This window comes from Tiliqua scincoides, chromosome 15, assembly GCF_035046505.1.
Source record: "Tiliqua scincoides isolate rTilSci1 chromosome 15, rTilSci1.hap2, whole genome shotgun sequence".
NCBI classification, from domain to species: Eukaryota; Metazoa; Chordata; class Lepidosauria; order Squamata; family Scincidae; genus Tiliqua; species Tiliqua scincoides.
Window position 1 is genome coordinate 3478027 of NC_089835.1, and position 22936 is coordinate 3500962.

General features: G+C 51.0%; 1 protein-coding gene across 1 annotated transcript in view; it reads left to right on the forward strand.

Moving 5' to 3' along the window:
• The window catches only part of ASH1L (ASH1 like histone lysine methyltransferase), a 72165-nt gene that overhangs the window by 40100 nt on the left and 9129 nt on the right, over positions 1-22936 (forward strand). The window contains exons 6-21 of the mRNA XM_066610148.1: positions 1787-1984; positions 5942-6036; positions 9905-9978; positions 12388-12433; positions 13617-13725; positions 14693-14899; positions 14994-15140; positions 16033-16141; positions 16926-17087; positions 17924-18018; positions 18754-18911; positions 19252-19404; positions 19590-19644; positions 20630-20762; positions 21448-21696; positions 22502-22588. Of these exons, the coding sequence (XP_066466245.1) occupies positions 1787-1984; positions 5942-6036; positions 9905-9978; positions 12388-12433; positions 13617-13725; positions 14693-14899; positions 14994-15140; positions 16033-16141; positions 16926-17087; positions 17924-18018; positions 18754-18911; positions 19252-19404; positions 19590-19644; positions 20630-20762; positions 21448-21696; positions 22502-22588 (2077 nt within the window). The remainder of the gene's footprint in view (positions 1-1786; positions 1985-5941; positions 6037-9904; positions 9979-12387; positions 12434-13616; positions 13726-14692; positions 14900-14993; positions 15141-16032; positions 16142-16925; positions 17088-17923; positions 18019-18753; positions 18912-19251; positions 19405-19589; positions 19645-20629; positions 20763-21447; positions 21697-22501; positions 22589-22936) is intronic.

Consider the following 22936-nt stretch of genomic DNA (forward strand, 5'->3'; position numbering starts at 1 on the left):
GGGCAAATGCCTTGCCACAGAGCTATGGTCCTCTTTTTGGTGAGCTACTCTGAGCAGCTCTCTGTTGTCCTTCCTTGAAGAGGCGCCTGAGGGGGGACATGATTGAGACATACAAAATTATGCATGGGAAGGATAAAGTGGATAGAGGGATGCTCTTTACACTCTCACATAACCCCAGAACCAGGGGACACCCACTAAAATTGAGTGTTGGGAGGGTTAGGACAGACAAAAGAAAATATTTCTTTACTCAGTGTGTGGTTGGTCTGTGGAACTCCTTGCCACAGGATGTGGTGACGGCATCTGGCCTGGATGCCTTTAAAAGGGGATTGGACATGTTTCTGGAGGAAAAATTCATTACGGGTCACAAGCTATGATGTGTATGTGCAACCTCCTGATTTTAGAAATGGGCTATGTCAGATGCAAGGGAGGGCACCAGGATGAGGTCTCTTGTTATCTGGTGAGCTCCCTGGGGCATTTGGTGGGCTGCTGTGAGATACAGGAAGCTGGACTAGATGGGCCTATGGCCTGATCCAGTGGGGCTGTTCTTATGTTCTTAACTACAATTCCCAGGAAGCCTTGCAGGTCTCTTGTTATCTGGTGTGCTCCCTGGGCATTGGGTGGGCCGATGTGAGATACAGGAAGCTGGACTAGATGGGCCTGTGGCCTGATCCAAGGGGGCTGTTCTTATGCTCTTAACTACAATTCCCAGGAGGCCTTGCAAGTCTTCTTGTTGTCTGGTGTGCTCCCTGGGGCATTTGGTGGGCCGCTGTGAGATACAGGAAGCTGGACTAGAGGGGCCTGTGGCCTGATCCAAGGGGGCTGTTCTTATGAAGGCCAGTGCCCTCTGCAAAACCCTTGCTACGCAGCTGCACATGCTGTGCCCTCCCCCCCCCCCGTCCTGGTGCTGGCCAAGCTGAGCCAGTGTAAGAAAGGAAGTGACATGGCAGGTGCAGGAAGTGATGCCACCACTCTCTGCCACAGTGGCATGCAAAAGTCATTTGGCACCCAGGGCCCATAAATTTGTGGCACCCTCCTCATGACAAAATTTGTTTTCAGTAATAGGCACGACAAGAAATGAGTAGTAATAGTGGCCAAAGGAGAAGCGCAGATGGTGAATGTTTACTTTTATTGAGGTGTGTGTATGCACACTCACTTTGTCAGTTTATATATACGCTAACTTTGTAAGTATATTTATATATAAGTTTGTATATATGATCATACCATAAGCATGCTTCTCTTGAGGGCAGCTGCAGCCAGTGCTAGCCAAACTGCAGTTGCAGCCATGGTCACACCCGCTGCCATCTTGGGGCGGCCTCTCAGACACTCCCCTGCAGCCTGGCACCCCCCCCAGCCACCCTCTTTGTACACCACTGTCAACCACCCAGGCTACACGGCTTAAGCCTACAGGCAGATCTCCATGGACACAGCTGTGGAAGTCTCAGTTGACCCTTTCACTCCCCCCCCCCCCCCGCAGTTGACAGTGTTCTTTTGAACTGCATTGGGAGATGTTGCAATGTTGCTGAAGTGGGCACATTGGCAGAAGCAGCACTGCATTTGGTAAGGCTTCTTTCTACAGAGCCTGATCCTTAGTCCCCCTAGCCCAGTAGCATCTGCTCTGACTAGTCTTTCTAAGCTCCTTTGGGTTGGGGATTGAACCCGAGACATCCTGCATGCAGAACATAAGGTCTCCTGCTGAGTCGTGGTTCCTCCCCGGAGGGGTTCTCCTGCCGCTTTTGCAGAGCAGGCTGGCAGCCGGCGCCATTCACCTTTCCCAATTTCATCTTAGCTTTTCTGAGACGGCGGTCGAGTCCCCCACTTCTGAGGAGGCCCTGGTGAAGCCCCGCGAACCAGAGGGCGCCGAGCAGCCGCCGCCGCCGCCACCTCTCGTTCAGCCTCTTGTCCAGCGGGAGAAGAAAGCTGCCCGCCCCCCCAAGAAGAAGTACCAGAAAGCGGGGCTGTACTCCGATGTGTACAAGACCACTGAGTAAGTTGGGCTGCTGACGTGCCACCATCTCTTGCAGCTGGTGGCTGCTCTTGGTCCTCTTAGATGTTTGGAGTGGTACAGGCAAATGGCAGGGCTGTTGCACCAACTCCCCAGCTCAACCCAGATTCCTTTGTTGCCGAATCGGCCTCGGCAAAGTCCGGGCCCCTTCCCTCTGAGAGTCTCAAACCCTAAATTACCTTGGGATTTTTTTAACAATAGCAGTTACCTTCCAGTTCCCACCCCGATCCATCGCTGTCCAGATTGAGGGTTAGGTGGAAAGAGAGCAAAGAAGGGCCAGTGGGGTGGAGGAGAGATTTGTATAAGTCGGTGCTGGGGGCGGGGGGGGGGAGCCTTTTAAGAGTCTTTGTGAAGATGTTTAAAGGGGCAGTTTCAGATCCGTATGCATGCAGTTTGAAGTATATATACGATGGCCCCTCTTTATCCCGTCTCGGTATCCACAGATTCCGCCACTCCCAGATCCCATGGACCGCAGGACAGTCTCTGGCTCTCCTTGAAGTCACTTCCAGGTCCGTGTCAAGGTCCGCAACCCCTCCTTAGCCCTGGCATGACCTGGCATGACCTTAGCCCTGGCATGCAGTGTACTCTGGGGTGTGCTAAGGCAAAGGGAGAGCTCATGAGCCTCACACCATCTGGAAGTGGCTTCTGGGAGCACCAGAAACGGCCCTAAAAATGGTGTGTTTTTGTGATGCGAAGGTAGGGAATACAGTTTTTTTACCGTTTTAAAATGTTTTTAAAGTGGACTTGACCATTTGTGGGTTTTGGCATTGATGGGAGGTCTGGGAACGGAACCCTCGTGGATGCCGAGGTCCCACACTATATTAAAATTCTTCCCCCCCCACACACAGAAAAGACTGACATTTCTCCTTTAACAAATCATGCAAATGTGTATCTTCTTCTTGTACTTTTGCATGATTTCCTCCGGCACACTAATATCAGCCTACCTTGCCAGACGGTTGGTAAGGATTCCTGAGAGATTGTGTGCAACAATACCGGCTGATATGGGGAGTGCCTTGCAGGTGTGTGCGCTCCTCCTCCTCCCTTCATCTCCTCTCATGCGCACGCACGCGCACACACACACCCCTGGCATACATAAAAGACCTTGGGTCCTTATGGCAAGGATCCCATTAGTAGAATTATTCGCTTGAGGTTAGGAAGTTTGAATCCTGCCATAGTACAAGTTCCTCAGTTTCCACTTGTTAACGATAGTCGTTGATTCCAGCCTGCTGCAGTAACCCCAGGGAAAGGGCCAGCGCAGACTTGCCCTCGCTCTGGGACGCAATCTGATGCAACTTGTCGTCTCCTCCTCAGAGCCCACACATAAAATTCCTGAACGGCATCCAAGTTAAAGAATACTCTGCTCACAAGGCATGTGACTCATCACCGTTTCTGACATTGTTTTTTTTTCCCCCCCTCTTTCCCTTAAGGATAGATCAGGAGCTGCTGCTCTTCTAAGGCGGGGGTGCAGCTTCCTCTCCTGAGTTGCCAGCACATGTAAAGAACCACTTGGCCTCTGGTTGCTCTGTGAAGCTGGGAAGCTTTCAAGGGCAAAGGGGGTTCTGTGTTTTGCAAAGTGAAGCGAACCAGAGCAGGGATGGATAATTCCTGACTCCGAAGCCACACAAAAAGAGCTTCTGGGGTAGAATTAACAGGCAGATTTATTGTTGTCTTCATATACCTGGTGCAGCTTGGAAATGTATTTGTCCTTGGGGATATAATCTCTCTCTTTTTTTTTAATAGCCAGTTATGCAGAAATCTCACACACCTCCTCAGAATTACAGCTCTTAAAAATCCTGCATTACGGGTATAAATATTTATCGGCATAAACCGCCCGAGTGCTCAAAGCCCAGGCAGTCATTTTCTCTCTCCCGTTTCTAAAGGACAATCGTTCACATCTCTTGACGTTTCACAAATAGCAGAACGGAATTGTTCCAGGTTGTGACATTTGAAACACAAGCCGCTGTGTTTACAAGACACAGTGTAAAGAGAGAGCACAGGCAAGTTCAGTGGTGGTTTCCAGCTCCCTTTGAAGAGCAGTTTGCCGGGGAAGGCCTCTGTGTTTCAGAGAAATGTGCAAAGTTTCATCAGAACCTTGCCGAGCATTCCACAAGAGTGGCATGTTGGAGATAGGGTGTTTGGCTCCTGTAGCCCAGAAGAAAGGTGATGGTTAATGGAGATAACGGAGCATAGACTGATAAAAGCAAAGATTTTCCCCTGGTGTCCTACTTCTAAGGGAATGGAATCATCCAGTTAATGAAACCTTAATTGGCAAATTGTATGAGTCTTAACTTAGGTTTTTTTCCACTTTTGTTTGTTTATCCAAGGAACACCTTTAGGAGTCTCACTTCTGCCACCAAAAGCGGCACCTGTGCACAGATTGGGCAGCTTGCCTCTCAGCTGGGTCTTTGCGCCCTCCTTCCCTCAGATCTTGCCTCTTTTGACGGGTTAGGCAGTTACCCACCAGTCTCGTTGACTGGTGCCCTGTGCCCTCAGCCCTTTTTATTTCCAGTGGGGCTGGGGCAGAGTCATGTGGTCACAATAGTGGTGGGGCCAAAGATCACAGAGACCATAATGTGAAGAGCTACTGGTCTGCTTATGGCCGTAGCCTGCACCTAATAAAGTCCCGGGCAGGTGGCCTTGACAGCCTCTAAGGCTTGAGAGTGAGAGAAGGATGTGCCTTGGCAGTCCAACTAAGAAAAGTGAAGCAAGTTTCTTTAAAAGGCCCTTCTGGCAGCCCATTGCCTCTCCTTTTTGGCTCTTAAGAGGTGCAGGGGCATTGCTTGGCTATAAGATAGCAGCTGCAGTCAGAAGATGGGATGTTACAGTTGCACGTTTTAAAAAATATTTTTGATCTGTGGTTGGTCGAATCCACGGGTACGGGACCCCTGGATATGGCAGGCCCATTATACATTGTGGTGTTAAGCTGCTGCTCACAGCCAGTGAGTTGGGGTGACCGTCTGGAGCCGAAATGCAAGCACAGGGCTCTGGTTGCTTTCAAGCAGAGCACTGTGTTCCTTTCCTGTCACTAGGCAATAGTCACTTTGCATGTGGTTTGGATGCCCAGTTATAATTGTTGCAATGGCACAATACCCTCTAGTAGCAGTACAGTTAACTGCTAAAGGTCTGTTAAACTGGGCCAAGGTGGACCACGGCCCGCACTGTGTGTAAGTCAAGAGCATTAGAGCCACTCCTGATCTTAAAGCTTGTATGTGTGGCTGTCTAAATTTCAGATGGCAGTTGTGAACCTGCTATACTGGCTGACACCGGCAGGGATAGTTCTGTGCCCTTATTACACGACGGTGTTGTTGAAACACTGTTATCGAGGAATGTGAGAGACAGCTGTCTGCACTTGGGGGGAAAGAAGTTTTAGTAGATCATAAATTAGACTGTAGTTTAGTATACAGGCAGTATCTTTAAAGAAGATAGATTTAAATTGGTTGCCTTGTCTTCATTTTCCTTTGTTAATTCAACTGGAATATGTTACAGACTTATTTCTAACCATGAGGACTAGGAGCTTGTATAAAGTGATGTTTGGAAGAGTACCCTTGAAAAGGGGGCTGTGGATTTCACAGGCTGGCTCTAAGCTCCCATCTGACTGCAAAGTTTTGCTTGCTGTGTTTGTGTTAACGTGTTTTCTGATGTTGCGCTAGCACTTGGGCGATTGTTGTATGTTTTCACACGGCTTTAGGCCCAGACCTGCAAGGTAGGCTTGCCCTATATGTTCCCCTCTCCCTTGGAAGCCGAGAGAAGAGTAAATCCTAAGGCCACCGAGGAGCCTGAGACTGAGGGAAGAGCCTAACTTGAGAACACCCTGGCCTCCATCCCGACTGCTATGCCACACCGACTCTGCCATGGTGCCCATGTCTGGGGTGGAGCAGAGTTGGTGGCAAGACAGCACGAGTTCTGCTGCTCACCTTGCCTCTTTCCTGCCATTCTCAGCCCTAAAAGCCGACTGATCCAGCTGAAGAAAGAGAAATTGGAATACACTCCTGGAGAGCATGAGTACGGCTTGTTCCCGGCGCCTATTCACGTGGGTGAGTTCATCAGTTGGGTCCGTGGGGCAGTGAGATCCTGCATGCCTCCTCTCTACTTTCTGAGGTTCTCTGAGCGTGAGGTGGGTCACCTAAAGTCGGGAGCAGGAGTTTGAGTCAACCTTGTAGGAGGGTCCTCTCTCTCTCCTAGTCTTCCACTTTTAGGCATAGGGGCACAGTTCGTTGTCCGATGTGCCTGTGTGTCTTTTTTTATTGTGCCAGGCGATGGATTGACAGGTTATCCCACCAGTGAGTGCAATGTGGTGTCTGTGCTGAGTGCCCCCTCTCCCCAAAAAACTGTTCTGTGATGCTATTAGTAGAAATTGCCGCGTGTTTTTTAAAGCGCTCTCTGCAGAAAATCCACCACCACCACCCGCTCTTGAGAGCCAATGTGGTTTAGTGGCTAGCCTATGGGGTTTGGAGCAAGAGGCATGGGTTCAGTGTGCTGCTTAAATGGGATGCCTGCTCAAAAACCTCGAGGCAGTCATTCTCTCGACTGTGAAGTCTTGTCACGGTAGGATCATCCTTGCATGTTCTGCCCCCAGCTTTTGGAGGGAGCAGCACAGAACAAATGCAGGCCTCCTGTTGGATGAGGCCAAAGGTCTATCTAAGCCACCATCCCAGTGGGCCAAGCACATGCCTCTGAGACATTTACAAGCAGAGCACCAAACTGAAGCCCACTCCTTTGGTCAGCCCCCACTGTCTTGCTGTCAGGGGTGGGCTGTCTCTGAACTCAAGCTATCCTGGCAGAGGGCTGCCAATAGCAGTTGTCCTCCGTGAATGAATCTAGCTGATAGTGCTGGTGGCCACCGCAATAACTTGTGGCACTGAGTTGTGCAATGAAGGTTTTGCCTTTGGTTACCCTCGAGCCTCCTGCCAGCTTTGTTGGATGATCCTAAGTTCTAGTGCTATGATGTGGAGAGAGATTTTTTTGACTGATAAAAACCCTATTGTCGTCCACTCCCTTTGAAAGATAGCTACCACAGGGTCAACTGTAGGAGCAAAAAGACAAATGGAGTGAGCATGGAGGGGCCGCCATTCAGTGCTGGAGCCCCTGTATACCATGCAGGATCCCCTACCTGGCACAGGGGCAGATGCTATTTGGGGCAGGACCATGAACACTACCTTGACCCTAGAGACCTGGTCAGCCAGGTGGGTAGACCTAGGCTCCCAGTTGAACTTAGGCCCCTGTGGCTGAGGTTTGCTTGGTGGGTAGACCAGCGCTCCTGTGTGGACTTGGAGCCCAACTCTATCTGCCAGTTCGACCTGGGCTCCCATTCCTCTCTCTGGCGCCATCTCTTCCAGGTAGGTAGACCTGGGCTCCTGGCTGTGCTTGGGCTGCTCCCCATCCCAGCAGGCGCCCTTCCTCACTGGCACGATAGCTTGGGGGGCCCCCCCGTGGCCCCCCCAGATCTGCCTATGAGCTGGCAGCACCCACATTTAGGGCCGGGAAAGACCTCTGTCTGCCTGAAGCCTTAGGGAAATGCTGCCAGTCAGTGCTTGACAACACTGAGCTTGATGGCTCAGCAGTCAGTCGTGGTAGGAGGCAGCGTCCTCTGGCCACACTTCTAACACTTCACTTTGATGGGGAGAGGGCTTTCAGGGTGGGAGTCCAATCCCTTCTGCTGAGACTGCCTTTTGGAGCCTCACTGGCCCCAGAGGCTTTTCTGGGATTGAGCCTGATGCGGCCAGACTGCCTTTCTCTTCCCCCCCCCTCCCCAGGTCACAACCTCCATTTTATTTGTGCCAGGAGATGCAAACAAACACGAGCTGCAGAGATAAGGCGGCTTTTAATGACTCCGCCTGGCATCACGGTCGAGCACTCTAGCCTGCCCCGAGTCGAGTTACGAGGATTATTGCTCTGCCCGGCGCACTCGTCTGGGTGCCTCCTTTATTGCCGGCGAGAGAGAGCAGGCGCGCTCCCTGCTCTCTGGGCTGGCTGCCAGGCCCTTGAAAGAGCCCTTTTGTCTTGCCCAGTGAGGTCATAGAAGTGAAAACAGATTCCCAGTGGACTTTGCTGCTTCCTGGAACTCGCCAATCACCACTCGAGGCTTTCAAAAATAAGAACAGATTTTAAGAGCAAGTTGTAAAGAAAACATGACAGCTGTGCTCTTTTTAGCTGTCCCCCCTTCTTTCCCAGCAAGCTTTTTGGAGGTGGGGGGGGGAGCTGCTAGTCCATCTATGCCAGTGCCTCAGGCACTTTTCGCTGTAACTAGTGGCACATCCAACTTTTCGGGAGCCTTGGGGCCGAAGGCCCCCCCCAGCATAGTTCCCCAGGTGCCTGTGTTATGCACGCATGCCAATGCCCAAAAACCAGGCAAAGCGTAGGCAGTGGCCCCCCACCACCACTGCCATAGGCCTGCTGCAGTTGCAGGGACCAGCAGCAGATCCTTTCTCTCCTCAGTGCTATTTAACAAACCCCAGGTGCCTCAGGCCCCCTCCCATCATGCTGTTTTGGGGGACAGAAGAGCTGAAAACTGTGAAATGTCCTGGGGGGGTGGGGAGAGCAAGGCAGTCTGCCTTCTGTTGCCCCCGCCCAGTGCCCAGGAATCATCTCCTGTGGGCCCTAATTCACTAGGTGGGGAACAGTAGCACACCACTGCAATGGGGGTTTGGCCAGGTGTGGGTGTGAACCCAAGTGCGTTCCCTACCTGTGGAACCTCTCCAGGCTGTGAATCCTCCAGTTTACATTCTTTCCCCTCCTCATTTTCATGCCTGAATCCTGAGAAGGATGGATTGGGGGGGGCAAGACTGCTTTTTAGTCGTAACCATTTTCTCGTTATTTGAGTTCATGTAGCTCACTTAATTTGGTGCTCTCAAGAAAAAAATCACCTCTCCTTGCCCTGAATTCTGGCTCTGGCAGGCCTGAGCACTGGGACCTGGAAGCTGCTCAAGCCAAATGCTTTGGTGAGCCTTCCGGGAAAGTTGGTGAGGAGCCCCGATCAACAGCTCCTTGAAGGCAGGGTTTGGACTCGTTGGCCTCAGCCAGGAACTCCCTGGCCACGGTTTAGCTAACCAGGCCTGTACTGCTTTCCAGGCTTGTTCTTAACAAGAATAAGAATGGTGTTAACGTGACTTTTCAGCAAAATAGTTCGTTGGCATAGCCGTATCAATAAGTGGTTCCCTGCCCTGAAGAACTCACAGTTTGCAGACCCAGGAAGGAGCAGGTGTGTAGACAGGGTGGTTTTGGCCGAATCTGGAATGCCGAGACTGGAAGCCACGGTTTCTTCTCGTGTTTGGTTACAGAAGCGCTTCAGATTAGCTTCCCTGGTTTCACCAGCCCCCCCCCCCCCGGTTCCAGCAACTGACCTCGGGTGGGAGTGGCTAATGGAGCATCCCCTCTGGGCCTATATCTGGGACTGCTATTCTCAACCCCGGTGCTTTCCTGAGCAAGGGCACTCAGTAGATCCAGGATGGGCGAAAGAAGGGCCATCTTTACCCAACACAGTATTAATAGGGTTTACTGCCACAAGGTGTGGCGATGGCCATTGGCTTAAAAAGGAGCAGGCCTGAAAGTGGCTCCAAGTGATGATTGCTAGATGCTTCAGAGCAGCAGTGGCTGCAGCTTAACAGCAGGATCGGGCTATTTGCCTCCGTGCCTGGCTTTTGGGTTTTCTCAGAATCGCCTGCTTGGCCATTGGCTGTAACTGGATGCTAGACTTTGTCCTGATCCAGCCAGACCCTTGTGGTGTCCTTTGCGCAGGTCTTGTTTGCATCGTCAGAGCTTATGCTGCCACCCAGAGTCCGCTTCCTCTGTCTCTGTGACCTGGATATCTTGGGCTGGTTTTCCCACCAGTCCAGTTTTCCCTCTGTAAGAGGACATACATGACTGCTGTGGGCCTTTTCTCTCCCCCCTTTTTTCCCATTGCAGGAAAATACCTTCGCCAAAAGCGAATCGACTTCCAGCTGCCATACGACATCCTCTGGCAATGGAAGCACAATCAGGTATGGGACCAGCGTGTATGTGTGTATGTATTTCTTAAAGTCATGCGGTGCCACGCTTGCGCTCCGACGTGCCTGCAAAGAATTAAACCCGTCTTCTGCTGCGGCTGTGCTGTTGTTTTAGCTGTGTGTTCAGAAGACTTTTGCTGGTGGTTGCAACTGGGGGAGGGGAGGGGGGAAAAAAGAAATCTTTGAATATATATTTAATGCAGACAGTATCCATCCCCCTCCCTCCTCTTTCTGCCCCCCCCACCCTTGCAAAATAGCAGCTGATTCCCTTTCTGAAACAGTCCACCCCAGTAATCCTACTGGGGACTCTTATCCTGCTAGCCTGCCTGACTTCTTTAACAAGGATCTGTGCGTGCGTGTCTCTCTCTCTCTCTCTCTCTCTCTCTCTCTCTCTCTCTCTCTCTCTCTGTTCATGTGTGTGTGTTTTCTGACACGCCTCTGGAGAATTCAGATGTTCTGCCAGCAGCACTGAAAAATTTCTGGCCTTTATTTTTCTTGGACCCAGTCCCAAGCAGAGTGGTTTTGTGTGTGTGTGTGTGTTTTTATTTGATTTGGTTTTATTTTTCCATTTAGAGTTTGCAGATGAGAAGGGAAGCACTGAGCGCTCCCTTATGCCTTGGTGGTGAAGAGCTCTCTCATTTTGTCTGTGTGCGAGGCTAAAAATGTGGGGGGGTAGCCTCCCTCCTGACAAAGGTTCCCACCTGAGATGGCACTGCCCAGGGGGACTAGGCAGGGTATACATTCAGGTTCTTCTCTGTGTGCAGGAGCAGCCTCTGCTTTGTAAATAATGCTTTTTACTCCAAGGATGTTCTTTGCCCAGGCTGCCTCCCTGCTATACTTCTCTTCCAGGCCATCTCTTCCACCCATTCTTGCTTCCCCCCAACGTTCCTGAGGCTTCAGTCTCAGAGTCCCTGTTTTGCACGTAAAAGGCCCTGGGTTCAATCCTCTGACAGTCTCTTAAAAGGAAGTGCCCTGAAGCAGAGCTGAGAAAGACCTGCTTTCAAGGGAAGTAGGTATTTAGGACCTGGATAAAGCTCCAGTTCATCTTTATGCAGCTTCATCTGTTCCAAGTCCTCCTCAGTTACCCAAGTACCTTTGCTCTCATGGGCAAGGGCAGGGTCGGGTGTCGTGCTGTGAGTTCTCCTCTGGCAGGAGTGGTGTCAAGGAGTGCTTGGGTGCGGCCTTTTACATGCCCCGCCCCCCCCAAAAAAGACCTGAGCTGAGGAGAGTCCTGTTCAGCAAGGGGCAAATGAGAAATTTGATTAGGGACCTGTTTGCACTGTCTCCACGCGTAGATGCATGACTGTGTGGGGTGACAGAACCGAGGGGAGAAGGGAAGCCTGGATCAAGCACCCCTAGGAGGGGAGTGAGGACTTATTTATGTCATGTCTTCAGATAAGAAAAACATAGGCAGTAGATGTAAATAGGACATGATTCTGAGTCAGTGTGCCCAGGCTAGCACTCTAATATACCCGTTTATATACCCCTTTATATTTATATTTGTTTTTAATCCCATGTTTCAGTTTTTCTGCCACATTGCATTTGAGTGGGAGCAAGCTGGGTCTTTAACTGAAATCTAATAATTTTCAGAGCAGAAATAAATTGTGGGAGAAGAAAAATTGCTAAGGAAGAAATGTAAAAGTTGGGTGTTCTTTGTTGTATAGGGCGTGTGTATATATCCTGGCAAGCTCCCACAGTTCAAATTTGCAACTATGCCTGTTTGTTGGCCAGAGCGTTGGAAGTTCTGATCAGGCCCATATTTTTGTGCTTGTTGTCCAGAATGTTGGAAGGCAGAAGCAGAGTTAAGGTCTCAGTTCAGTCCTTCGCATCTCCAGTTAAAGAGATTTCAGAACCTCTCAACCAGGCTGACCTGGTGAAGGCAGCTTCATGCCATTATCTTCCTTTGCCGATCTTTCTGCAGGACTATTTGGATGGCAGGTGCTTCTGAAGCACTAGGCTCTCTGTAATTAAATGTTTACTTTCTGCTAGAATGCCCTGAAGTCGTGCTGCCAGTCAGCACTAACCAAATGCCATGTGAAAGTCTGTGACAAAACGTGAATGGTTTTGGGAGGCAGGAGAGGGGAAAGTTCTGGAAAATGGCAGCTGAAGCTGGTGTGGCTGGACCGAAGCAGGCACGGGTCTGCAGCCTCTTGGGTGGAAGGTCACTGGGATATAGAACACGATATGAATGCAACATGTGTTTAGCAGACTGGCCCTGAAGTGCTTTGGTTGACCAAAAGCTGCTCTGGAAAGCTCCCCTTCATTATTCTGCATTCGGCAGAAATCATATCTTCCCTTGTAAAGATAAATCAGTGTGGATCTGCTTCTTCTCTCCCTTCTACATGGAGATCGTCATGCTTGTAGCATCATAAGGAACCACTTTTCTTTCTCTTTTCTTTTCAGCTGTATAAAAAGCCAGACGTCCCGCTTTATAAGAAGATCCGTTCCAGTAAGTAGCCTTGTGTGTGTGTATTTAGCACTCTCTTTAGGGGTCCCCCGACAGCAGAGCCTGCCAGCCGTCGATCTTTAGTCCACCACGCCTTCCCTGACCTCTTTACAGTCGCCCCGCTCTTTGGGTGCCTTCCACTGCTTTTTTATTTCCCTTGTGGGTTGAGGGGGAGGGAGATGCTTGTATATCATGCAGATGTGGGACCTGCAGTATTTTGTTACACCCAAATCTTCACCTCCTGGATCCTATATACGTATAAGCTGTTTAAAGCTCCAGCGGGTGAGAGGGATCAGGTCGCAATGAAGCATATGAAGGTGCCCCTGCTTTCTCATCACTGTGGGGCAAGCCGGCCGTTCCTGGGTCCAGCTGCTGACTCTGGGGCCAGTGTCAGAACTTGCAGAGTGGTGCTCTCCCCCTCTCCCCCCAAAAACAACCAGAAGTTAAAAAGTCTTGTTCCTCGTGAACCTTGCCACCCAAGTATGTAGAAACCACCACATTTCATTTCGGCTCCAGTCTTGCAGGTGCTCAGTGGCCCAAGTTACTTTTGCTGACTGGGCAAAGAGGCACCTTTCAAAGTGGTGCTCCTTTTATATTTAGCGGGGGGGCAGAGGGAAGCAACCATCCCTTTTTACCCCAGCATGTCATCTTTTCCATAGGCGGTTGCTGGTGTCTCTTTTGTGTGTGTGTGTGTGTTTAAGATTATGCTCCCTTTGGGGACAGGGAACCATTGATTGATTTTTCTACAGGTTGAGTACCCCTTATCCAGACTGCTTGGGACAGGAAAGTGTCTGGATTTTGGATTTGGCTGGATTTTGGAATAATTACGTAAATATAATGGTTCCTCTTGCTCTTTTCACTGTTTCCCATATACGGGTGTCTGCTGCTGGCCTCCTGGACATTTTTCAACAATACACACCACAGAGCAGAGATTAGAACTTACAGCCTGTTCCTGCATTGTTTGTGGGAATGGGCACAAGACCTAGCGTTTCACGCTACTAAAAGTTTTAAAAAAAAAGAAGTCTTGAACGAAAATGTTTGAATTTTGGAATAGTCCAGATTTTGGGTGTCCAGATTCGGGGTAATCTACCTGTATGTAAACCGCTTTGTTGAAAAGAGGTGTATAAATATTCATCATTATCATCGAGTGTTTTGTTGGTTCTCCCCCCCCCCCTTTGATTTTCAGATGTCTACGTGGACGTAAAGCCCCTCTCTGGTTACGAGGCCACCACCTGCAACTGCAAGAGACCTGAGGACGGCAATAGAAAGGGCTGCACAGACGACTGTTTGAACAGGTATATGCTGTCTTTGGGTGGGGCTTTTAATCAGTCAGTCAATTTTTTTTTAATTCTCTTGGTTGACCAGACAGGTGCCCTGCTGAAGGTTTTAATAGGAAATGCTGATGGAAACTGAGAATGGCAAACATCCTCTTGAGGAAGGAGCATTCCCCCCTTCCGATCTCTCACCCCACAGGTGGATGCGTCTTGGGTCCGAAAGGATTAACAGCCGAATCCAATTTCAATTTCAAAACCTGTATTGGCATATTAACAGCCCAATTCTATCCATACTTTCCTGGGATTAAGCCCCATTGACTCAAATGGGATTTACTTCTGAGTAGCCATGCATAGGATTGGGCTATAAGGCAGCTTTCTTTCCGCCAGTGTTACATAAGAACAGCCCCATTGGATCAGGCCATAGGCCCATCTAGTCCAGCTTCCTGTATCTCACAGCGGCCCACCAAATGCCCCAGGGAGCACACCAGATAACAAGAGACCTGCAAGGCTTCCTGGGAATTGTAGTTAAGAACATCAGAACAGCCCCACTGGATCAGGCCATAGGCCCATCTAGTCCAGCTTCCTGTATCTCACAGCGGCCCACCAAATGCCCCAGGGAACACACCAGATAACAAGTGACCTGCAAGGCTTCCTGGGAATTGTAGTTAAGAACATCAGAACAGCCCCACTGGATCAGGCCATAGGCCCATCTAGTCCAGCTTCCTGTATCTCAAAGCGGCCCACCAAATGCCCCAGGGAGCGCACCAGATAACAAGAGACCTCATCCTGGTGCCCTCCCTTGCATCTGGCATTCTGACATAACCCATTTCTAAAATCAGGAGGTTGCGCATACACATCATGGCTTGTACCCCGTAATGGATTTTTCCTCCAGAAACTTGTGAAACTCCAGAAACAAAGTGTTCTGCCTGCACCAGCTCTGTGCCCTCCTGGTCTTTCTAAGCCCGCCCCCCCTTGTCCACTTTCTCAGGATGATCTTTGCCGAGTGCTCCCCCAACACCTGCCCCTGTGGAGAGCAGTGTTGCAACCAGCGGATCCAGAGGCACGAGTGGGTGCAGTGCCTGGAACGGTTCCGGGCTGAAGAGAAAGGCTGGGGCATCCGCACGAAGGAGCCCTTGAAAGCCGGGCAGTTCATCATCGAGTACCTGGGAGAAGTGGTCAGCGAGCAGGAGTTCAGGTAAGGGGCGGGCAAGGGCAAGAGGGTGGGCCACAGGCCAGCAACAGGCCGCCACCTCCACCGCTAAGGATTCCGCTCCCCTGTTGCCTCCCAGGAACCGAATGATCGAGCAGTATCACAGTCACAGCGACCACTACTGCCTCAACCTGGACAGCGGGATGGTGATTGACAGCTACCGCATGGGCAACGAAGCACGCTTCATCAACCACAGCTGCAATCCAAACTGCGAGATGCAGAAATGGTGAGGAGAGGCAGCCCAGGCAGGCCTGGGATTAGGAGCCACAGAGCAAGAGTGAGAAGTCCCCGTCTCCTAGCTTAACACGCCTCACAGCTAGCACTGTGCATTAAACCTGGAAACAAACTAGAAGCCAGTGTAAGTCAAGGAGCACGAGTGTTGATGTGCGATGGCAAACAGGCACCAGAAAAAGCTGCAACGTTCTGCACTAGTTGAAGTTTCCGGGCAGTCATCAAGGGCAGTCCCAAGTGGACTGTGTTACAGTAGTCCAACTTGAATGTCTCTGGAAGCACAGAGGCAGGGTATGAAGGCAGCAGCCCTTACCTGTTGTCAGCCCCTCAGCAACTGGAATTGAGAGGTATAGTGGAGTTACAGAACGCACCTTTGTGTCTACTTAGAATTAAGTCCCAGAGTACTCAATAGGACTTACTCCCAGGTACCTGTGGACAGGGCTGCAGCTTTAATTTCCTCCATGAATTGGTGTGACCCTTTTTTAGGCTTGTTGCCCTTGCACAGCAATAGTGCTACGAATAACACCCAAATCACGGCAACTGTGGCTTGTCACACAGACCTTAGTTGGTCTCCAAACCTGGATCAGAAGTCCCCTTGAGACGGTGGCTTCCGATTCTGGCTTGGAGGCAAGCCGTGGTTTGGTGATTCAGCCATAACTGGCAATTATGGTTGCCCAAGCAAGGAAGAGGATTGAAGCGCGTGAGGAGAGGACAGAGTGTGGATACCACAGGCGCAGTCAAGTGCTGCAGTCTCAGTCCCTCCCGTCCTGGTACCCCAAAGCAGACCTAGGTCTGCTCATTGCTTGCCATTTTCAAAGCCTTTGCAGCATTCAGGCTGCCACGGTGCCCTTTTCCCAGAGTTACAGGCTCTCCCTTCCCCCCTGCAGGTCTGTCAACGGTGTCTATCGGATTGGGCTGTACGCCCTAAAGGACATGGCTGCCGGCACCGAGCTGACGTACGACTACAATTTCCACTCCTTCAACATGGAGAAGCAGGTAAGGGTTTTGCCACCGATCCGAGAGGAAGCCTTGGAAGGGTTTTGGCCTGAGCATCCTGTGCCTGTGAGAGTTGGGTGCGAATCCCCGCTTCCTGTGAGGCCAACTGTGGAAGCGTGTGCAGTGAGCTGCCCTGAAAACTGAGAAAAGAGAAGGCCTTTTCCTAGTCTTGGTCCTTCTGGAGATGCTTCGCAGCCAGGGGCGGGCGGGCAGGCTGCCTTCCGTGACCCCCTATTGCGATGGTTCTCAGGCTGGTTCTCTCGTTCAAACTAGAAAGGGATGTTATCATTGCAGTAAATAGTAATAATAACGCCTGTTATCTAGAAGTGTTTGTGAAGAAGTTTACACAGCAGAGGACACTTTCAAATGATTCCCTCTTCAAAGGGCTCACAGTCTAAAAGAGACACCAGCAAGTGGGCTAGGGAAGAGTTGCTGTGCTGGGGAAATGGGGACAGACTGGAGCTCTACCCCTGCGAAATAGAAGAGCTGCATCTTGAAAGAGGGCTCGTAGCCCAATGCTGACATCCCTAGTCGTTGATGTATTTTTTTTAAAGGAGTAGGGGTCAGCTCAAGCTCGGGGGCTTTGTCGAATCTTCAGCGGAGGGGGATTTTGCTCTGGGCAGGCAGCCTCCAGGCACACCTCTTTGTGTGGCATCTCTTTGGACAGCAGTCTTGCTGTTCCTTGTCAGCGTACGGCTGCGGGGGGTGGGGGTGAGCCTGCCGGGGCTGCAGCCTTGTTCGAGGGAGCACTAAAGCCTTGCCTTGTCTCCTCCGGCTTTCCCAGCAACTCTGCAAGTGCGGCTTCGACAAGTGCAGGGGGATCATCGGGGGCAAGAGCCAGCGCATGAACGGCCTCCTGAGCAAGGCTAACCAGCCTGTCACCTCACAGAAGAGGCCCAGCCGGTCCAAGGAGAAGAGGAAATCCAAGCACAAGTTGAAGAAGAGGGTGAGTGTCTGGAAGCCAGCAGGTGGCCCCTGGGGCATGCCAAGTTCCACAGTAAGAGCTGCATCTTGGTTGGGTTCAGTGTGAGGCAGCTTGGTGTGTTCAGTTTAACCAGCTATTCGCTTCCATTAATTCCTGGGGTTGGGTTGATATTTGGGTTGAGGGAAACTCGGATCCCATTCCAGAATTCTTTGTGTGAAGACTGGCTGGAGTAGAGAGGTCTTCACCGCTTTCTGGTGAAGATGCTTTCTTCCTCTACACTAGGAAGCAGCAGTTGTGTCCACTAGGTTCCCTCTAACCTCCAGGGGAAGTACGCAAAGCAGTCCAGTGGCTGCACGGGGGTGGTTCTGGAGCACTTGGCGATGACCTCATCCTTACTGAGAAACTGTGCAGTGCTTGGGTTCTAGCTGCACAGCTCAGAGGGAACACTGGTGGTGGTCCTTCTGGGAACCTTGCAAAACATTTTACAACAGCAGACATGATGAAGAGGAGGTGCAGACAGGAATTTCAGTTAACACGTGTTTCCTGTTTCCTATGTTGCTTTGACAAATCCAGAATCTTGTACTAGTTCCTCGCTGAATAAGTGGGGAAGGCTTGTGTGCCCCCCCCAGGAGCAGTGTGCAACAAATGAGAGGAAGAAATTGTGCTTTCTGTCGTAGGTCCCTCCCCTTTAATGACAGGCTCCAGAACACAACTTCTTACCAAAGTAGAGCTAACCAGAGCCCATCACCCAGTGGGGATTTGAACTTGGTGTCCTGCATCTAGCATCCTGGCAGCCACAGGCTTTCCTTTGCTCTTGGTTAACTTCAGGTTCTGTCGCGATTCATTCTGTTTTACAGAAGGGTCACGCTCCTGAGGAATCAAGCGAAAATTCAAGCACTCCAACGCGGTTGGCTCCACAGCTGCAGATGAAGCCCATGTCCAACAGGGAAAGGTGAGAGAAGCAGGGGCAGGAATGTCGGCTGATCTCCCCCATCACAAATGGCTTTTGTGAGAACTACATTTTTTTGGCACAATTCAGGCATCACATCACAAAACGTAGCTGTGGTTTATTAGCATCCTTGTCTGAATTGCTCAACCATGGCTTGAGACCAGTGGGCAAACCAGAATCCAAAACCATGGTTTCTGCTAATGGCTGTTTGGCATAATGTCCAAGAAGACACGTCCTAATTGCAGCGTCTGCCTCATAGTCATAGGAGCTTTGGGAAACTGGAAGGTGAAAGCAGATAAGCTGTTCTTGAGCAGCAGTGGAGGTAATTGCCAGTGGAGAGATCCCACTTGCTTCAGTAGGCGGAGATATGCAAATGACTTCCTGCTTCATTGATTTTTTTTTCCAGTGGGAGGAGCCTCCCCTCCACTTCCCATAGTGTCTGCTTTGAGACAGTTGGGCTTTCACTGAACTCTGGCTTGTGTCTTTTGTCCCTCTGGCCTGTCACAAGCATAGCAAACACACAGTTCTAAAACATAGTCTGTGTGTATGTTTGGAAGCCCAAACCATGGCTTGTTTCTGTCCCGAACAAAGGAGAGTACGAGCCATGGTTTGAACTGCTTCTCTGTGGGAAACAGGCAAATCCTGGCTTTGCCTTACCTGTATCTCTCTGTACCTGCCTCTGTCCCCACTGTGTGGGGGAATAATAGAACTTCCTCCCTGTGTTTTCTTTCCTCCCAGGAACTTTGTGCTGAAACATCATGTTTTCCTGGTGCGCAACTGGGAAAAGATCCGGCAGAAGCAGGAGGAAGTCAAGCACGTCAGTGACAACCTCCACTCTGCCTCGCTGTACACCCGCTGGAACGGGATGTGTAGGGACGACGGCAACATAAAATCTGGTAAGGGGCCAGGGTGGTTTTACACCCCCCCCCATGGTTGAGAAGTTCCTGGCCTCTTCCCACAGCCTCTGTCCTGCATAAATCCCCCATCCTCATTGTGACTACTTGGTTCTAGCCATGCCTCAAAGTTGCCTGCTGTCAGCTGATCTTATTCACCTATCTGTCCAAATGTTCCATAAGTTAACAGCCGCTGTGGCCTCCATGAACAAACGCCAGGGACAAAACCCAGAACCTTTGGCCGGCAGTGCCGTGACTCTGCTGCTGAGTCATCGCCCTTTCCCAAGGGAGAGCAATGGGCTCTGACTGACAAGGCGTGTCTCTTTCCGCCACTCTTTTTCAGATGTCTTCATGACGCAGTTCTCCGCCTTGCAGACCGCCCGCTCTGTGCGAACTCGGCGGCTGGCCGCAGCTGAGGAGAACCTTGAGGTGGCCCGCGCAGCGCGCCTTGCACAGATCTTCAAGGAGATATGTGACGGCATCATCTCCTACAAAGGTAACGACAGTAAGCACCCAAGGCCAGCCCGTGGCCTCCAGAACATAAAACAAGGGAGGAAAAGCTTGATTTCTCCCACACCATTCCCCATTCCCCTCCTCTGTCCCCACCAGAAATTCTGAAATGAACTATGGTACTGTGAATCCCCCTAACAGCCGCACTCTGTGTCTCCCCTTCTTCTGCAGATTCCTCCAGGCAGGCTATGGCTGCTCCATTGGTGAACCTTCCTCCAAAGAAAAAGTAGGTTCTTCCCCTTTAGAGAGGGGGTGGCTGGCCTGTATTTCATTCTCAAAATGTTTGTATCCTCTTTTTGTCCACCCACGAAGTCTGGGGGGCCAGCCCGAACATCCGTCTGGTTTCCAAATATAGTAAGGCAGCATGTGGTCAGTATGTGACCAAGCTGTAGATCCAGGGTCAACCTTCTTCCAGCCCAGACATTGGGTCCATCAGTAGTAAGAATGCATGGCGTATTTGATATGCACAACTTGATTAGGCCACAGAGCTAAGAAAAATGAGATGGGCGCTGCACAGAGAGATACATACCCAAACAGAGAATGTTGCTCAAGGAAGCTTCTTCCCTTGGTCTGCTTATAGAGATAGAATTGCAAATTTGAATTCTTTTTAGGGTCACCTGGGCCCAGTGAATATATCTGAGCGGAATGCTTTTGGGTTGTAGGCGGGATCCAGCCCACACGCCATTGGTTGACTCTAATCTCGGTATAGCGTACCAGAGCCTCTACCGAATCCCAAGTGGCCTTGTCCTGCCTTCTGAACCCCACTAATGGTGGGGCGAGACGGGCAGGTCTTGCTTAGGATGCCTTTTCACCCTGAATTGCATGTCACCGCCATCCTCTTGGCTTTGAACTAAGAGGGCAGGGCACTGAAGAGTGAAGCAGTGAGAAGCCTCCAGCGTTGCATCACGGCAGAAGAGGCAAGTGACAGGGTCTCCATGAGCATCAGGAGGCAAGGAGGTGGTCCGTTGGCTGTTCTGCTCCCCAGATCATGTCAGGCTTTCTTAAAGCCCCGCTCGGCCCTTTGGATTAGTCTGACCTACAACTTAGCGGGTTTAAAAATTTGTTGATGGCACCAGAACAGAACCCAGAGGTATGACTGGCTCTTGACTCCCTGCTTTTCCGATTCAGTTCCAATTCCGAGTGCGGTACTGCAGCATAGGGCACTAGGTAATGTTGTGTCTTCCTGCCCCGTAACCGCCGCCCGGTTTCAGAAACGCAGATTACTATGAGAAGATCTCCGACCCACTCGACCTGGCCACCATTGAGAAGCAGATCCTGACGGGATACTACAAAACGGTGGAAGCTTTTGACAGTGACATGCTGAAGGTCTTCCGCAACACCGAGGTGAGTTCTGCTACCGAGGAGGTGGAAGGCAGTCTGCACTAGCAGAGGCTCCTGGCCACTTCTTTCCTGCAGGAAGGGAGAAGTCGTCTTGAGCCATGCTGCTTGGGAATCCCTTTGGGAGCATCAAGAGATCAAGGGGGAGCACTTGGCTGCCTGAATTCTCATTCAGAACTGTGGTCCTGTCCAGGCTAGTCAGTTGGGATGAGGAGATTTCTTTGGCTGGCTGGCTGGGCCCACACTTCTGCACAGGGCCCAGGGCGGACGTGTGTGGTTCGCTGGGTGTGCTCTCTGCTTTGCAACAAGCTTTCTGCAGCAGAAAAGCTGAAAAATCAGGCCCTCAGTTAATTTGCAGGATGTGAATTCTGCTGCCCGGTTTTGTGCATACACTCTTCAGCCCCCCCTTCCCCCCCCAACCATAAGGACTAGAAACATCTTTTTTAAGATGAGCTTCTCAGAAAGCTAAATGTCCTGTGCTTTTTTTTTTTTTGAGGGTAGTTTTGGGGAATTGCAGCAAGCACACAGTCTTAAAAATGGCAGAGAGAGGCTGAAGATTATAATGGCGTGGAAGGTGGTTATCCAGGGCAGAGGAGCTGGAGGGGGAAGGGATATGTGGGTAAATGTAGGTGGGGCGACGGAGCAGTGAATGGAGAGATGTTGTGAGTGGCCGATCTTTTCTTGCCCTTAGAAGTACTACGGCAGAAAATCCCCCATTGGGCGGGACGTCTGCCGGCTGCGGAAGGCGTACTACCATGCCCGGCACGAGGCAGCTGCCCAGATCGACGAGATCGTGGGGGAGACGGCCAGTGAGGCAGACAGCAGCGAGACGTCCATGTGCGAGAAGGAGAGCGGGCACGAAAAGGACGAGGATGTGATCCGGTGCATCTGCGGCTTGTACAAAGACGAGGGGCTCATGATCCAGTGCGACAAGTGCATGGTGAGGGTGGTCTTGACCCTCAGACTTTGTCTGGGCCCTCCAGAGCCAGGCTTTTCGCATGAGACAAGAGGCACACGCGCCCATCTGGAACTGAGTTTCACTGGACTGTAGGGACCGTCTCACCTAATTGAGGCAACGTCAAATGTGTCCCTAGCAGGCCTCCTGACAGCGGCCTTCCACCGCCAATGATGGCATGCATGCATTATAGAGAGTGGGTTTTAAAGCTGCTGCTGATTTGTACGTATGAAACTCCTTGATGAAAGCTTTGAGCCATCCAGCCCGGTGCTTTCTGGCACTGGCTTTTCGGCATCTCGGGCAAGGGCCTTTCCCAGAAGCTTGCCGTTGAAATGCCAGGGGCTGAACTCAGCTTCTTCCCCAAATGGAATTCTGTGAGTTGTGGGGAATTCTGGGGCAGCCGATTTCGAGAGCTGGATTACCGTGTCCTCCCGGGGGCAGAAGACAGTATCATCCCCTCTCTGTGTCTGAAGAAGGGATCCTCCTGGGCATGGGATCATCTCTTTCTCCTTGGCAACTTCCTAACCGTAGCTGCTCTGTGAACAGGGTGAGATAAACTCTTGACTCTCCCTGATGCCAGGTCAGGTCGCTAGTCCTAGCCCTGTGCTGCTTCCTCTTGACTGGGGCCAGCGCAAAGCACGGGGGCCCTGTGGACATCTCTCTGTCACTTGCACACCGATGATCTCTGAAAGCCCGTTGTGTTCTTGGGCTCCTTTGTTATGTCCTTCGATGCTCGTGGGGAGACATTTCTTCTGGCCTTCGCTCTCTGATCTGTTTGTCTCTCCTCCAGGTCTGGCAGCACTGCGACTGCATGGGCGTGAACTCTGACGTCGAGCATTACTTGTGTGAGCAGTGCGAGCCTCGCACGGTGGACCGGGTAAGCTGTTTCCAGATGCTGAGGCCTAAGCAGCAGCTTGGCAGCCTCACGTTGAAAGTCAGGTCCTTCTTACCTCCCGGCGGGTAAAGCCGAACCGTAGAAAGGACCTTAGACCTTGAATTGTAACCAGTGCGCATCTCAGACAGTTTATGGACTTGTGGGAGCCATAGCAAGCGTAGAGCAAATCACGACCCCAAATAAGAATAAATTCACAAAGCAGCCAACACAGAACCGTCGAAATAATAAACATATGTCTGGCTGCACAGTTGAGCAGGGCCAACTAAAGCTATTTTGCAAAAGCCCTCATAAAATTCCCCTGCCCTGTAGTAAAGACTAGAAGCCTTAGAT